This window comes from Halictus rubicundus, chromosome 16 (genome assembly GCF_050948215.1).
Source record: "Halictus rubicundus isolate RS-2024b chromosome 16, iyHalRubi1_principal, whole genome shotgun sequence".
Classification (NCBI taxonomy): domain Eukaryota; kingdom Metazoa; phylum Arthropoda; class Insecta; order Hymenoptera; family Halictidae; genus Halictus; species Halictus rubicundus.
In genome coordinates, this window is record NC_135164.1 from 9696952 (window position 1) to 9710900 (window position 13949).

The window sequence follows — 13949 nt, forward strand, 5'->3', positions numbered from 1 at the left end:
CCGCGGGCATATTTCAGTCTGTCAAGCGAGCGCGAACAAACGACCAGGAGGATCCATACGGGCCCTGTTCAAATAGATCTCTCCTCGTGCCAGCCACGTTCTTCATTCCGTAATTATACCGGCGAAACAACGGAGGCCATCGTTCACGTTTGACCATGTCCCAGGACGTCGATCCAAATCTGAAACGTTGGCCAGACAACTACGACGACGACGACGACGACGACGACGACGCAGCGATTGCTAAGATAAGATGACTTAGTTGAGCTCGGGAGAAGCATAATTGCCTCAAAGGCCGATCCGAACATGATCACTGAAATGACCTGTGCCAATGAAAATACCATGTTTAGTTGTATGTAAATTGCACCAAAAAGGCGTGGCCTAGTTGCTCCTATACTCGGATTAGAGACGCGTCCAGCTTCTGTCTAGAATTGCCGATTTCTAGGTATTTGGAGATGCAAGTAGCACCTGGCCAAGCAGAACGCGCGGCGAATTGTTCAAAATTAGCAGGTCCAGCTATTCCGAGAGGTTGCCGATCGTCGGCGGAGGGTAAACGGTCAGGCCCAAGGCGGAGGGAGCGCAAACGCTCGGGCAAGGAGCGGACGTCCAAACGCACATAATTTAATAAGGAACGTAGTTTATGAGGCGGCGCGGGAGCCGCGCAACCGGCAACAGTTACAGCCGAGATTTAACAGCTACGACGCGTAGCTTCTCCCCGCGTCTCGTCTCGTACCGTCTCGTCTCGTCTCGTCTCGTGTGCGTCGCGTTTCGGTTCCTCCTTCCATCGCGTCGTCTTTTCTCTCTGGTGTTTCGCGGTTCGTCTGTCCGCTGCACGCTCGATGGAGAGCGGCGTAAGCCGGTCGGCTTAATGTTGTTTTAATTAAGTAGGCGGTTAGTCGAAAAGAACTCTGCACTTTCGGTTCTCTCTCTCTCTCTCTCTCTCTCTCTCTCTCCGTTCCCTTTACTCCTCTCCCTCCTCTCGTGGTTCTCCCTCTATTTCGAGAGGTGCGGCAGAAGCTAGACCGCATGTGTTCCTCGTATGTTCAGACGTGATGGACGATTTCGCTTGACTAATCGCCGTCTTTTTAACCATCCTCCATTACTCCCCCGTCGACGGTTTGCGGTTTCCACCGCTGTCGGGAAGGAAGTCGCGATCCTCTATCTCTCGCAGAATCAACCAAGACGCATCGCGATCTCGTCATCTTTGGATTTAGAAAGCGACCGATCATACAGGTGACGCGACATCGAGATCCCAACGCTGCTGTTGAACCGGTATCGCGTTTCAAACGGTCTTCGCTACCAACCAGGCTGCTCGCACGCGAACGCTGTTGCATGTCCCGAGCGAATTCCGCTGCCTTTGATTTCTCCGCGAATGATAATGGCGACGCTATCGTCCCGGAAAGTTGGTTTTGTGTGCGATCGAATGCAGGAACATACTCGGTTAACTTTGTCTAGCTTTTGTGTGTACTGGCGGGACGCAAATCCTTCTTGACGTTCACTCTATCTGACGTGGTAACTGTCAAACCTGTCGTAAAAATTACAATCGGAGTGTTTAAGTCCTATACAAAATTTGTAAGTAGTATAACAAGACAAACTTACCGGGCACCGTAAAATTCACGACTGGCCTCTACCGGGGCCATCAGGAGTTGCATGGGGTCCCCTCCGCGCAATCCGCCACGAGTCTTCATTACTCCCGTTCGATATTTCGATAACGATGCTACCTAATTTTACGGTTCCTTTTTCGGGCGCTCGTTCCCGTGGATTTGTCAGAAACGAGAGGTGGACGCGTGTGGAATGACCGTGTAACGCCGAGAACCATGTTTTCTCTTTTAGGTGGCGACGGGAAATCAACGCGACGTCTTCGGGAAAGTCAGTCGCTTCTCGATCATCTCGAGAAACGATCGAGAGCCTGTCCTCACCGCAGTGTGCGTTCGAGAGACGTAAATCGTTCGATCGTAAACGATGGCGAATCGATCTCGAATTGAAACATAACAAAGGATAATGTTTCATTCGACATGTACCGAATTACAGTGCCGAATGACGTTCAACTTCTCCGTACGTGATTCGCTGTATGCCCGAAGACCACGCAATCATCAGAAATTACAAATTAGCGAGTAATGAAGCGAGAAATAACGCTGTTGCGAATCTGTCGCGGCCGACACATTCTATTTACGTATCCTCGGTAAAAACTTCTGTGATTAATGTTACGGGGAAAACTACAGTTAGGAGGTTGCCGCGGTTCGCGAACCGATAGCTAGCAAAAACGAGATTGCAGCTGGATAGCGTGCTGAAATATTGGTATTTCCTGTAATTAGGATATTACCTGCGTTATATTGTCGTTTGTAACGAGCGTGGAAATTGTTTGCGAGGCTTCGGTACGTTCGATTAGTTGTCTAATTGAAAAATGGTGATTACCCGGTTCGTACGAGCGACTCAACGGTACGATGGCTCCATCTACCGATGGAAGTGATACTGAACTCGCTGGCTCAATGGGATCGTGAATAGTTTTTCTTCTAGATTTGTTTAACAATAGTCGAGATCGCAGACGAGCTATAAGAGTAGACCTATTAACCAATGTATTTTTCTATCATACGCTCATTATATTCTACAGCCCCATTACCATTTTCCTGTTATACTCGACGTTACCGATAACTCTACAATTTAGTACTCTACTTCACGCGCGTAGATTTATACAATGTTGATATAGCATTACACGTAATTGGTATTTTGCGAGAAACAAGCTGACAGAAACACGTAGCATGGTTGATATTGGATATTGATTACATCTTTTTCTCATGGATCACATTTATCTAAAGAAAACTGTTGGACCACAGACGAGGTACCAGTTTTCGTTCGCTCTGCGCATCGTCGCCATAATTGCCGGAACTCCCACTCCCTTCCCACTGTACAACGGGCCTCGCGAATTTCGCCACTCATTTCCTACTCACTTCTTCTGCTCATTAGCAGAAGTACAATCTGTACTTTTGTTTTACCGCGTATATTGATAGTGGTTGTGAAGTAGGGAGTTTGAGGAGGTCGCAGCGCCCTCAACTTCCGACGGCTACTTTATGTCGCGCACGCGTAGCGAATACAATGCGCGCAAATGAGCGTAAACACCTGTGTAGCAGTATGTATTTAATAACTGCTAGTAAGTAGTCTGGTACTGATAGTTGTACGTATTTACATACTACGCTCTATATACACAGTACAGTACAGTAATCTTTAGTTTTACTTTTTACTTGATTTACCATACCAAATCAAACGCGCAGTGCTTACATGCCGAGCAAGTAATATCTCGGTCTGTTTGCATAGAACGTTAGAGCGTGATGTACTTCATAAAAAGTATAAAAATATTGTACATTTCGAGTATAATGTAGAATATTTTTTCCATCAAATAAAAGAAACAAAGTTTGAAAATGAACGTCGAAGAAAATAGACTACAGACATTTGAACAGTGGCCAGCGAATGCCCCTATCGATGCTACACGATTGGCAAGAGCAGGATTTTATTATAGCGGACAAGCTCTGAAAGTAAAATGTTTTTTATGTGGAATAGAAATCTCTGATTGGAATTATGGCGATCAAGCTATTACTCGTCATCGCGAAGCTGCACCCGATTGCTTTTTTATTCAAAACCAGATCCCATCCGCTTGTAATCTGCAAGAACCACATACTTTCAACGTACCGTTAGTACCAAGATCTAGTGCTTACTATGAATTAATTTCAACGTTCACCAACTTACTGTCACAAAACAATAGTAGAGATAGAGATCTTCGTGATGATCTACCAGAAGAATTCAACACATTTTTTCAAAGGCTAAAAACCTTTGAAAGTTGGCCAATTCCTTCTATCGTATCGCCCGAGAAGCTAGCCAAAGCTGGATTTTATTATCTTCTGCACAAAGATGAGGTAATGAATATTTTAAGTGCTGCTATGTACCTGATAAATTATCAAGTATTAACACATTATATATGTTATACACTAGTTTTTTCAATTTGTAGGTACAGTGTGCTTATTGTAAAGGTGTTTTGAATACATGGAAATCTGGCGACGATCCAGACATAGAACACAGAATGCATTTTCCCAAGTGTGATTTCTATTTACATCAAGACATGGATGGTATTTATTTATTTGTAGAGAGAATGTTTTGTAGATCTATGACAATTATTTCATTATAATCCTCTTGTCCCATAGATACCTTATATCTAAACAATGTAAAGTTAATGCCTGGTACAACGTCGAGTCTTACCCAATTAGGGATTCAAACGCATACAGCTCCAAAACAGCCGCACCATGCAACATACGAAGAAAGATTACGTACTTTCTACGGTTGGCCAGAAAATCTAAAACAAACTCCAGAAATATTGGCCAGAGCAGGCTTCTATTACTCAGGTAAATATTACATTCGACACGAATATATATATACATATATACAGGATGAATCACCTATATATTTGTATTTGCTTTGAACACGTTTAAATACGAAATAATGATAATCATAATAGGATTCAGAGATCACGTCAGATGCTTTCATTGCGATGGTGGTTTAGGAGATTGGGAAGTAACCGACGATGTGTGGACAGAGCACGCAAGATGGTTTCCTAGATGCGAATTTGTAAATCTTATAAGAGGACGAAAATTCATTCAAGAATGCATCGATAACAGACCACCGTTACTTCCATCGGTAAGTAATATTTGGTTATATTGGTACAATAGATATCTAGAGAGATTATAAATTGTACTTCATATTTCTACAGATTTTTGAGGGTGTACCAGAAGAAGAACGTACAAATCGAATAGAAACATCTCCCATTCCAGTTTGCGCAGCTTCGTCCTCCATGCCAGAAGTCATAGGAACAGAAGAAATTGAAACTGTACATACGAATTCCTGTCCCCAAATAGAAGACGATTTGTCGTCGAAACGATTGTATGTCAATTATGTAGTAAATCTAGATATTCGATACTTTGCAGGAATGTTTGCACTGCAAAGTTTTCGTATTCGAAACGATACCTCGCGTGATCCGCAATACATGTACATACATGAATATAACAAAGCTCCACAACCAACTTACTTCTAACAATATAGGATAATAAGTACTAATAGGTTTTATGACTCACAGACATACTTTAATCGCCAGATTGAATCGTCGAATATCGGAGCAAGGAGACGACAACCACAAAGAAAGTTGCAACGATAATGAGGCAACCAATCATCGGCAAGCCGTAAATGAGGAAAACAATGAAGTAATCTCTGAGTCCCAAGACAAAAAGGAGAATTCTAAACTGTCTGACATACACAATGACACTTTTCAAAAGAAGGAGGATGTAAACGTGAAAGAAAATGGTAAGTGACAACAATCAGAACATGATATGATATCAAGAATGATTAGATTTTTTCAAGTTCCTATGCGCGATAGTTTTACGACCTTTGTTCATAGTGTTGTTTACTGTTTCTATGTATTTATCCAAGTATGGCGGTCACTATTACTATACTTATTTTAGCATCCTTGGAGGAAGAAAATAGGACATTAAAGGAAGCTCGTTTATGTAAAATTTGTATGGATCAAGAAGTAGCTATTGTATTTTTACCATGCGGACACTTAGCAACTTGTATTCACTGTGCTCCGTCCCTTACTCACTGTCAAATGTGTCGACAAGAAATTCATGCTACAGTTCGTACATTTTTATCGTGAACTAAATTACAGTTCAAAACATTAAATAATTATGACTATCTATTTTAATTCTATAATTTAAACTATCAATGTATATGATACTTGTAAAGTATTTTCTTGTACAGTGTTCTAGAATAATGTATACCATTCTTTGAATTATTTTTACTAGTGAAGTGAAACTATATTACAAATGTGAATGTTTTTTGTTTACTACAATTATAAAAGATTTTATGTAAAAAGCACTATTTACCTATTTAAGAAATTTAATTGATCGTACAGATACTTATTGTTATATTAATGTCAATGTTTCAACTTAAATTATACATAAGTAACATATTTTAATTAACTAATTGTACATAATAAATTATACATTTGATTTAATGAAGGAATTATCAACTCTGTAAATATGTTCATGCAAATTTAATAATAACAACGCGAAACGTCAGGAGTAATATAAAAAAAATATTATCATCCAATGCTTTAGCAATACTGCAATAATCAGAATCTATCGTGTGTAAAAAAATATATATATATTCGTTTTACACACGCATGATTTCCGCAATTTATAAGAGTGTTAAAACTTAATGTACAGTACACTCAAAGATAAACGAGAGATAATTCAAACTATGTGTCATCCTTAAGCTATAATACCATGATAGTTTTTAATGCAGCTTAGTTGCTTGAAGAATGCCTGGTGTTAACTTTGCATTTTCTGAAGGTAAGTATGAGCTGGGCAAATTTAGATTATAACAATAATGTTGCTTAATCTGAGGTATAACAATTCTATAACAAAGAATCAAACTTCTCTTTGATGCTTGTTCAATTTTGTGAATATTTTTGTGTTGTTGCTGTAAAGACTAATTGCATTTCCATTGGTTTTTTCTACCACTAAATAAATTCTTTGTACTCAAAACAATGCAATGACACTGTACGTATTTTAATAACTGACTCATTGTTAAAACACTGCATATGATTTGACAAACAATAATCAAGATTCATTCTAAGAATCAATTGCATGTACTGAAGTAATTAAGAAGGAAACGAGATAGAATTATAAGGTCAAGAAATTTCAATTCAATTTTATTACGAAAAGTTTCGTTCATGTGAAACATGGTTACGTGTTGAATCCCACGCATCGACGATTGTATGTACATATATATATGCATAAACAGCTGCATACATGTTATTTACATTCCACGACGTAGAAATGTGATTTAATTTCTATCATTCCATATTACATTTTCTCTTGTTAACTCTTCGACATTAAACCATGTTGCGAATACATACAAAAGCAATTGAAAAATCATGTATATGTGTGCGTGTGTGTGTGTGTGTGTGTACACACAAATACGCATGCATATATACATACACAAGTTCAAAATTACACGAAAGTAATAAATGTATTGATTTTATGATGGAGCGTACATATGCACTTCCGTATAGAATTTGAAAAGTATAAAAATTTCGGTGAAATATACGCATTGAACTACACGCGTAGTTGAAAAGAGAGATAGCGAAAGAGGGAGAGGGAGGGGGACAGACAGACAGACAGAAAGAGGGAGAGGGAGGGGAACAGACAGACAGAAAGAGGGAGAGAGAAGACATTACTGTACGTGGTACGTAGTTGCTGCTCTGTAAAATGCCTTGATCGGATCGAACCCGAGTGGGGACTGTGACTGGGAACTGGGAACTGGGACTGTAACTGGCTGTGACGAAGAAGCACAGCGAAGTAAGTAGAAGCCATTGCTGTTAGCTGTTATTGTCATCAAAAACTATCAAGAATCAGTGAAAGTCTAACAGAGTGTCAACGAATAGTTTTCTTTATCGAATGATTACAATAATATCGTTTCAACGAAATAAAATAATGTAGTACTCGACAAAAAATCTAGTTACTTTCTGTGCTCTCGTGAAACTGCCAATTAACGCAAGAATTAATCACCTGATCACAAGGAGCGAAGCAAGAACAAAGTGCATGTGTGTTTACCAAGCCTTTCCTGTTAATCTTGAAATTGGTATGTCACTTATGATTACACGTACATCATTTCTATACAAAAAGAGCACCGGTGGGAAGTCATATCGGTTCGAGAATAATATTAAATATGAAGTAATTTCGTGTTAATTACGAACGACAAAGTATTTTCCACAAGTTTAAAAATGTTTACGAAAACATGTAACCTTTTGGCTGTCTCTTAAGTAGAATGTAATGTAAAAATTTAACTGTTCAAAGATAAAAACTAATCATACTAGCAAATTCAAGTTTTCCTCCTTATACAAACAATTGACCAGTTTGGATTTCTGCTGCTCGTATCCAACTTCCGTTCTGTGCTTGCCTTGTTGCTCCCCGTCACGACGTTGCCAGATGTTTCAGAATTAAACAGATGTGAAAGTTCAGGGGAAAATAAAAGATTTCGTTCCATTATAGGCGTTTCACGTTCACAGTTTTGTTCATTTTCATATGACTCGATGCACAAATAAATATTATATTCTCATACAAAGACGGATGTTACTATCTGCAAAATGCAGATTAATCATATACGATTGCTCAAATGAACGTGCAATATTGCATAGAAAACGTTTTTAAATAGATTCATCGTTGAAAACGTTATTTTTAAACTGTATTTGAAAAGCGATCATTCATCCACTCTTTTCCTTATCGCGTAGTATCTCATTCTCACTAATTCCAGGATTTGTGAGTATGATTAATTTGTAGCTTCATTTCACACGAACAGCTATTGCAACAGTGTGTGTTCCGGAAGGGGGAAGAAAGGAATTCGCTGTAGATTTCCAGCTCAGAGCCGTAGCAAACCGGTTTAGTGCCCCATGTAAACTGTATTTTCTTGATAGTATACCACATTCTTAATACAAATTGGCGTAAGTATGTATTGATACCTCGAACAATACAACAAATAAAATATAATTTATATTATACAAGTATTTATGTCAAAATACACATATTATACAAGTATTTATGTCAAATTTGTTCGTGAATTCAATAAAAAAAAGAAAGCATTCGATCAGTGTCACAGCAATAATTTGAAAATAGAGAAAATACAACGTCTAGAATGTTTAATGAAATATTATAACTTGACAAAAGAACGAGAAGTAGTTGCTACGCCCTTGTCGATACATTTCATTCCCATGAGCTCGCACTGGTGTAATGCAACAAGAGAAGTTAAAATACGGGCCATACAAGCGGCAACGTCGCACGGGGTGGTAAACATCGACTCTGTATTGCAGCTGTCCTTGTGTGCGCGGCTATGTGTATCTCTGAGAACTAATCGTAGGAGACGAGAGCCCAAGCCCGTTCTGGGAAGTTCTTGTTGTGTGTGATATGTAGGTTGCGTTATTTCGATGTTACGAAGCTGTGTGAGAAAAGCCTACGATACTCCGTCATTCACGAATCATAACGGCATCGCGACCAGCCTAGCAACTCCCACTTACTAAAATAGCTCTCTCTCTCTCTCTCTCTCTCTCTCTCTCTCTCTCTCTCTCTCTTTTCTTTCTCTAATTTTGTCTATTCCATTTTCTCCTGTTCCCTGTGTGCACAAAAGTAATTTTCCATAAATGTGCAACACAATCGTGCGTCCGTCGACATTACGTGCTACGTCATATATGCATTTAGGTGCTAGTGCCATATGTCAGGCAGTTTCGTTATGAGAGATTAAATTTTGCAAAAAAATATGTATTCTCAAGCATCATATAAATAACTATTGAGAGTATAATTCGAAAAAAATTGAAACTATTATAAACGATACAATTATAAGCAACTACAATGATGGATCATTCCATACATTAAATTCAATATTTTTGACAGGTTTTGAAATACACAAGGATACCTTTACAAAACCATTACTTCTAAGTACGCTTAAGCACGATGACTGGTATTGTTGAACATCGTAGAGAGTTAGGAAGTGATTCGAGTATCAAGTCTTCAGCAAATTCACAGTTAACACCATCAACACCTATAACTCACCCGTTAAACGACGAAGTAGATAACATTGATTATCATTTCGAACAAGCCAGACTACAGAGTTTTGAAAATTGGCCTGTGCCGTATATCATAGAACCAAAAAGACTTGCGGCTGCTGGATTTTATTACACAGGTGAAGGCGATAAAGTAAGATGCTTTGAATGTTACGTGGAAATATGTCAATGGGTTGAAGGTGATAATCCGATGGTTGATCATCAACGTTGGTCGGCAAGATGCAGATTTATACGAAAAATTAATTGTGGCAATGTCCCAATCGGAGTAGATCCTAACACAGTTTTACCACCAAGGCCAAGGAGTAGAGACGTATGTGGCCCTTACGGAGTAGAGTATAGACCTACTTCTGGTCCAGACAATCATAATTTAACGTCTGAATTACAATTACCAAGTACAGCGAAACTAAGTTGTTTAGGTGTAGGAAGACCTAAAGGACCAGTACATTCCGAATATGCCAGTTACGATGCTAGACTACGGACGTTCGAAACATGGCCAAAAATTATGGCACAAACAAAAGAACAATTAGCAGATGCTGGTTTTTATTACACTGGTAAAGGTGATCAAACTCTGTGCTATTATTGCGGCGGTGGTTTGAAAGATTGGGAAGTAGGAGATGAGCCCTGGGAACAACACGCAAAATGGTTCTCGAAATGTTATTATTTGCTGATGGTTAAAGGACAAGACTATGTTAATAAAGTAACAGGTCAACACATATCACCACCAACCAAAGAGGTACGTGGAAAAATGTTAAATTTTCGATTTTCTCTGTACATAGATCGTCGTTCTTATATTATTGTATTCCAGGAAACAATGCAGATGAATCTACCAAGTTTCATTAAGAAGGTTCAACCTGTATCGACGAGTGTAGAAATGAAGGAAGATGCGGGAAGTAATCCTGGTCCAAGTTCTCAATCCTGTTCCGCGGATAGTGGCATAGATAGCATCGGATCTGTCACAGGATCCGTAAAAGGAAGCATAGAAGATCTATCGAATGCGAAAACGCAAAACAATAAGCCCATAGATGATGCGAGGATGTGCAAAATTTGTTACAACGGAGAATTAGGAGTAGTATTTTTACCATGTGGACATATGGTAGCTTGTGTTAAGTGTGCTCCTGGCATGACAACTTGCGCAGTGTGCAGAGAGCCTGTTACCATGACCGTGCGAGCTTTCATCTCATAGTATTCCATAGTTTGTGATAGAAAATGATTACATTATACATATGATTTCTGTTATAGTATTGTAGAATTTTTAAATAATTTAATTTCAAACGTTTCACAATTACAAATGTCAATGTTTATCACTCTTTCTCACGTCACGCAGTACCGTCGCGGTTTGCTCATCTGATTCTCACTTGAATCAATCTAATCAACCTCGATATTTTCTCGTCGATCTTTACACAAACTTCACACTCTCCCTCCTCACACACGCGCGCGCGCGCGTGCGCACACACACATGCCGGCGCGCGCGGTACCTTTAAAAGAGAGAGAGAGAGAGTAGTTTTGAAACTATAACATTCTTATAATATTTTCACTCCTACAGTATTTTATACTCGATCATCCACGACTGGTAGCGATAATCAATCGCAAACTGCATTAAATGACATGACTCATGTAGCATACCAGTCTGCGGGTACAAGCTATAAGAATTCCACCAATGTTTCAAGGTTCTGTATGTTTAACCCTTGTGTAGCCAACCGGGTACCCCGGTTGTCCAACAACAGTGAACGTGGTTGACTACACAAGGATTAAATCGTTGGCACACGAAAGAATAAGAAAAATTTATTCGAACGTAATTTCTCTTCGTGGCCTAAAATTTGTCCATGCGCAATCAGTATTAGAACAAACGATATATATATATTTAAGTATTCTTACAAATGCACAACATATCATGAGTAGAGGAGTGGTAAGATACTTGCCGATACTGGACTCCGTAATCAAGTTTTCAGAATAGTTTTGTCTGAAACGTAACAAGCTGTACCTGCAACTGAATGTTGCTATTTGCATATTCATAAATTTTTGTTGTCCACATGATTGGACTAATCAGGAAGGCAACAGAGAAAATGTGCTTTACACAAAAAAGTACAAATAGCAACAAAACATGAAGTCTAGTCATTAGTATGTAACGATGACGGAAACGCGTAGAGATTTACAGCTATAAGTTATAGAAATCTAATGGAAAGAATATTCAATTTTAATTTTATTACAATACTAATAAAATTAATGTCCACTTCATTACCCTAGTTTAGTTTCGTCCAATACATATGATGGTACCATTATCGGTCCACTTTTTTATTTGTATCTATTTTGCTATTGCTACAAGGTAGATAAGCGTGAAGCGTGAGAGCAGCACTTTGTAACGTGTATAACGAATCCGAGAATATTTAAGCAGACGTATAATTGTGAATATTCGAATCGCAAACTACATACAGATATGTACACATAAAATTATTCGACTTAACTAATCTAGGGTTCGTAATGTTCATATATTCCACACAATGGAAAATTTTAGCGCTTTTGCGAGTTAAGGAAATTGGTAATATTACCGAAGAAACTGATGTATATATTGTGTATACAATGTGATTATGAAACAGGGAAATGTTATTCGTTTTACTAAATAACAAATTAACAGACACAATAGGCATTTACATTCAATTAACAAGTAATGCTGGAATTCTTCTAGCCACCTGCTTTTGGCTATGATTAACAATATTGTAATAGTACGTCATCAATGAACAATGGAATACATTAATAATTGATTTTCATCTTTTGAATTTTACTTGTACAGTGCTAATCATCCAAAATCAAATGTTGCTCGAATGAACCCAATTTCTACTTTATTTCACAGGTTTGAAAGGAAACTGAAACGATATGTTCTATTTTTCTGTTAGATCATTTCCGCAAACAATACATGGAGTCGCTTAGAATTTTTAAGTTTTTATTTAATCATTTTACATTTAATTGGCAGGTCCGCGTGTGTATGCATGTATATACATTTTCTTATGTATGTAATATATCATATATCAGGGATGTACGAATCTCGGATCGGGTCAGAAGAGATCGGAAGAGATAGGGCCGACTACCGAAAGTATGATTATGATACGTATCGGAATCCCGAAAGTATGTATGTATATATATCCGGCTGCCTAAGTTTTCTCGTGATTTCGAAACTATCCGACTACATACTTATACTTACGAACATATCGGGATCCCGAACTATCCTATTTATATATATAACAACAAGTGTGAAGCGTAATATAGTCTACGTTATACTAAATTTTTTAAGAACTATTCAAATTTTCAACAGATTTATTAAGAATGAATCTTGTGATGTAAAGACTAATTTTCTTCGTTTGTAAATATAATTTGTACTTATATTTGTATCTTTGATCCTTAGTCCATGTAATCTGTGTATTCATTTTATGTAAAGTGCGATGGTTGAAAGTATACATTACAGAGACTGAAAAGGTACTGAAAATAACTGTTTCAAACTGTTATTTGTCAATCGGTTATGATTGAAACCGTTATTTTCAGAACCAAAATAATGTTGTAACTGTTATGAGGATATCAATTCTGGCTTATATCGGTTATGGTTATGGTTTTATAACTATAATTTTTCGGTTCTGCATTTTAGTTCTATCGTATAATTAAGACTCAATCTCTCTGATTAGTTTTCAGTCAGATCGTTTTGGGATCTCGATACGTTCGTAGGTAAGCAATCGGATAAGTATACTTCCGAGATCCCGACGAGTTTCAATACTTTTGAGAGCCCGCTCGATCTCGTCCGGTCTGATCCGAACCGAACCCGAAATGTCGAGAACCCGCAGATCCCTGACATACATACATACATACATACATACATACACACAAACATACATAACAAGAAAATTCACATTCAACATATATTGTGACTGATAGATATTTATCATATATAATATAACATACGATGTATGAGAATTATTTGTTGTAGGGTTCAAGGGTTTAGTAGCTAATAAAGTAGGATGTAGTTCATTACAATTTTGCCTTTCCGCTATATATATATATTAGTTACTATATATTTGTAAATGATTCAAACATTGCGTTCATTTGTCTGTTAAAATTGTTCAAATCATAGAGGCAGAATATAAAGTTCCACATGGCGAAATTTTACTGTTTTTAAACTCAAAGTTTAAGTAAAAGAAGCCGGTTTAGTGGATATATTCACATTGCACCCGAACATTAGTTCCCGCGATGAAAATAATTAATTGCTTCTTCATTTAAGATCGTAACGTAACTACATATGCAAACGACGAGTACA

General features: G+C 38.0%; 1 protein-coding gene across 1 annotated transcript; it reads left to right on the plus strand.

Moving 5' to 3' along the window:
- Nucleotides 1–3121: 3121 nt before the first annotated feature.
- Nucleotides 3122–13029, plus strand: LOC143362251 (baculoviral IAP repeat-containing protein 3-like). The gene is given in 8 exon segments (XM_076802250.1): nucleotides 3122–3905; nucleotides 3998–4388; nucleotides 4502–4680; nucleotides 4754–4923; nucleotides 5135–5340; nucleotides 5499–5687; nucleotides 9529–10385; nucleotides 10458–13029. Coding segments are annotated over 8 exon segments (2862 nt in total). The 5' UTR covers nucleotides 3122–3413; the 3' UTR covers nucleotides 10836–13029.
- Nucleotides 13030–13949: the final 920 nt, after the last annotated feature.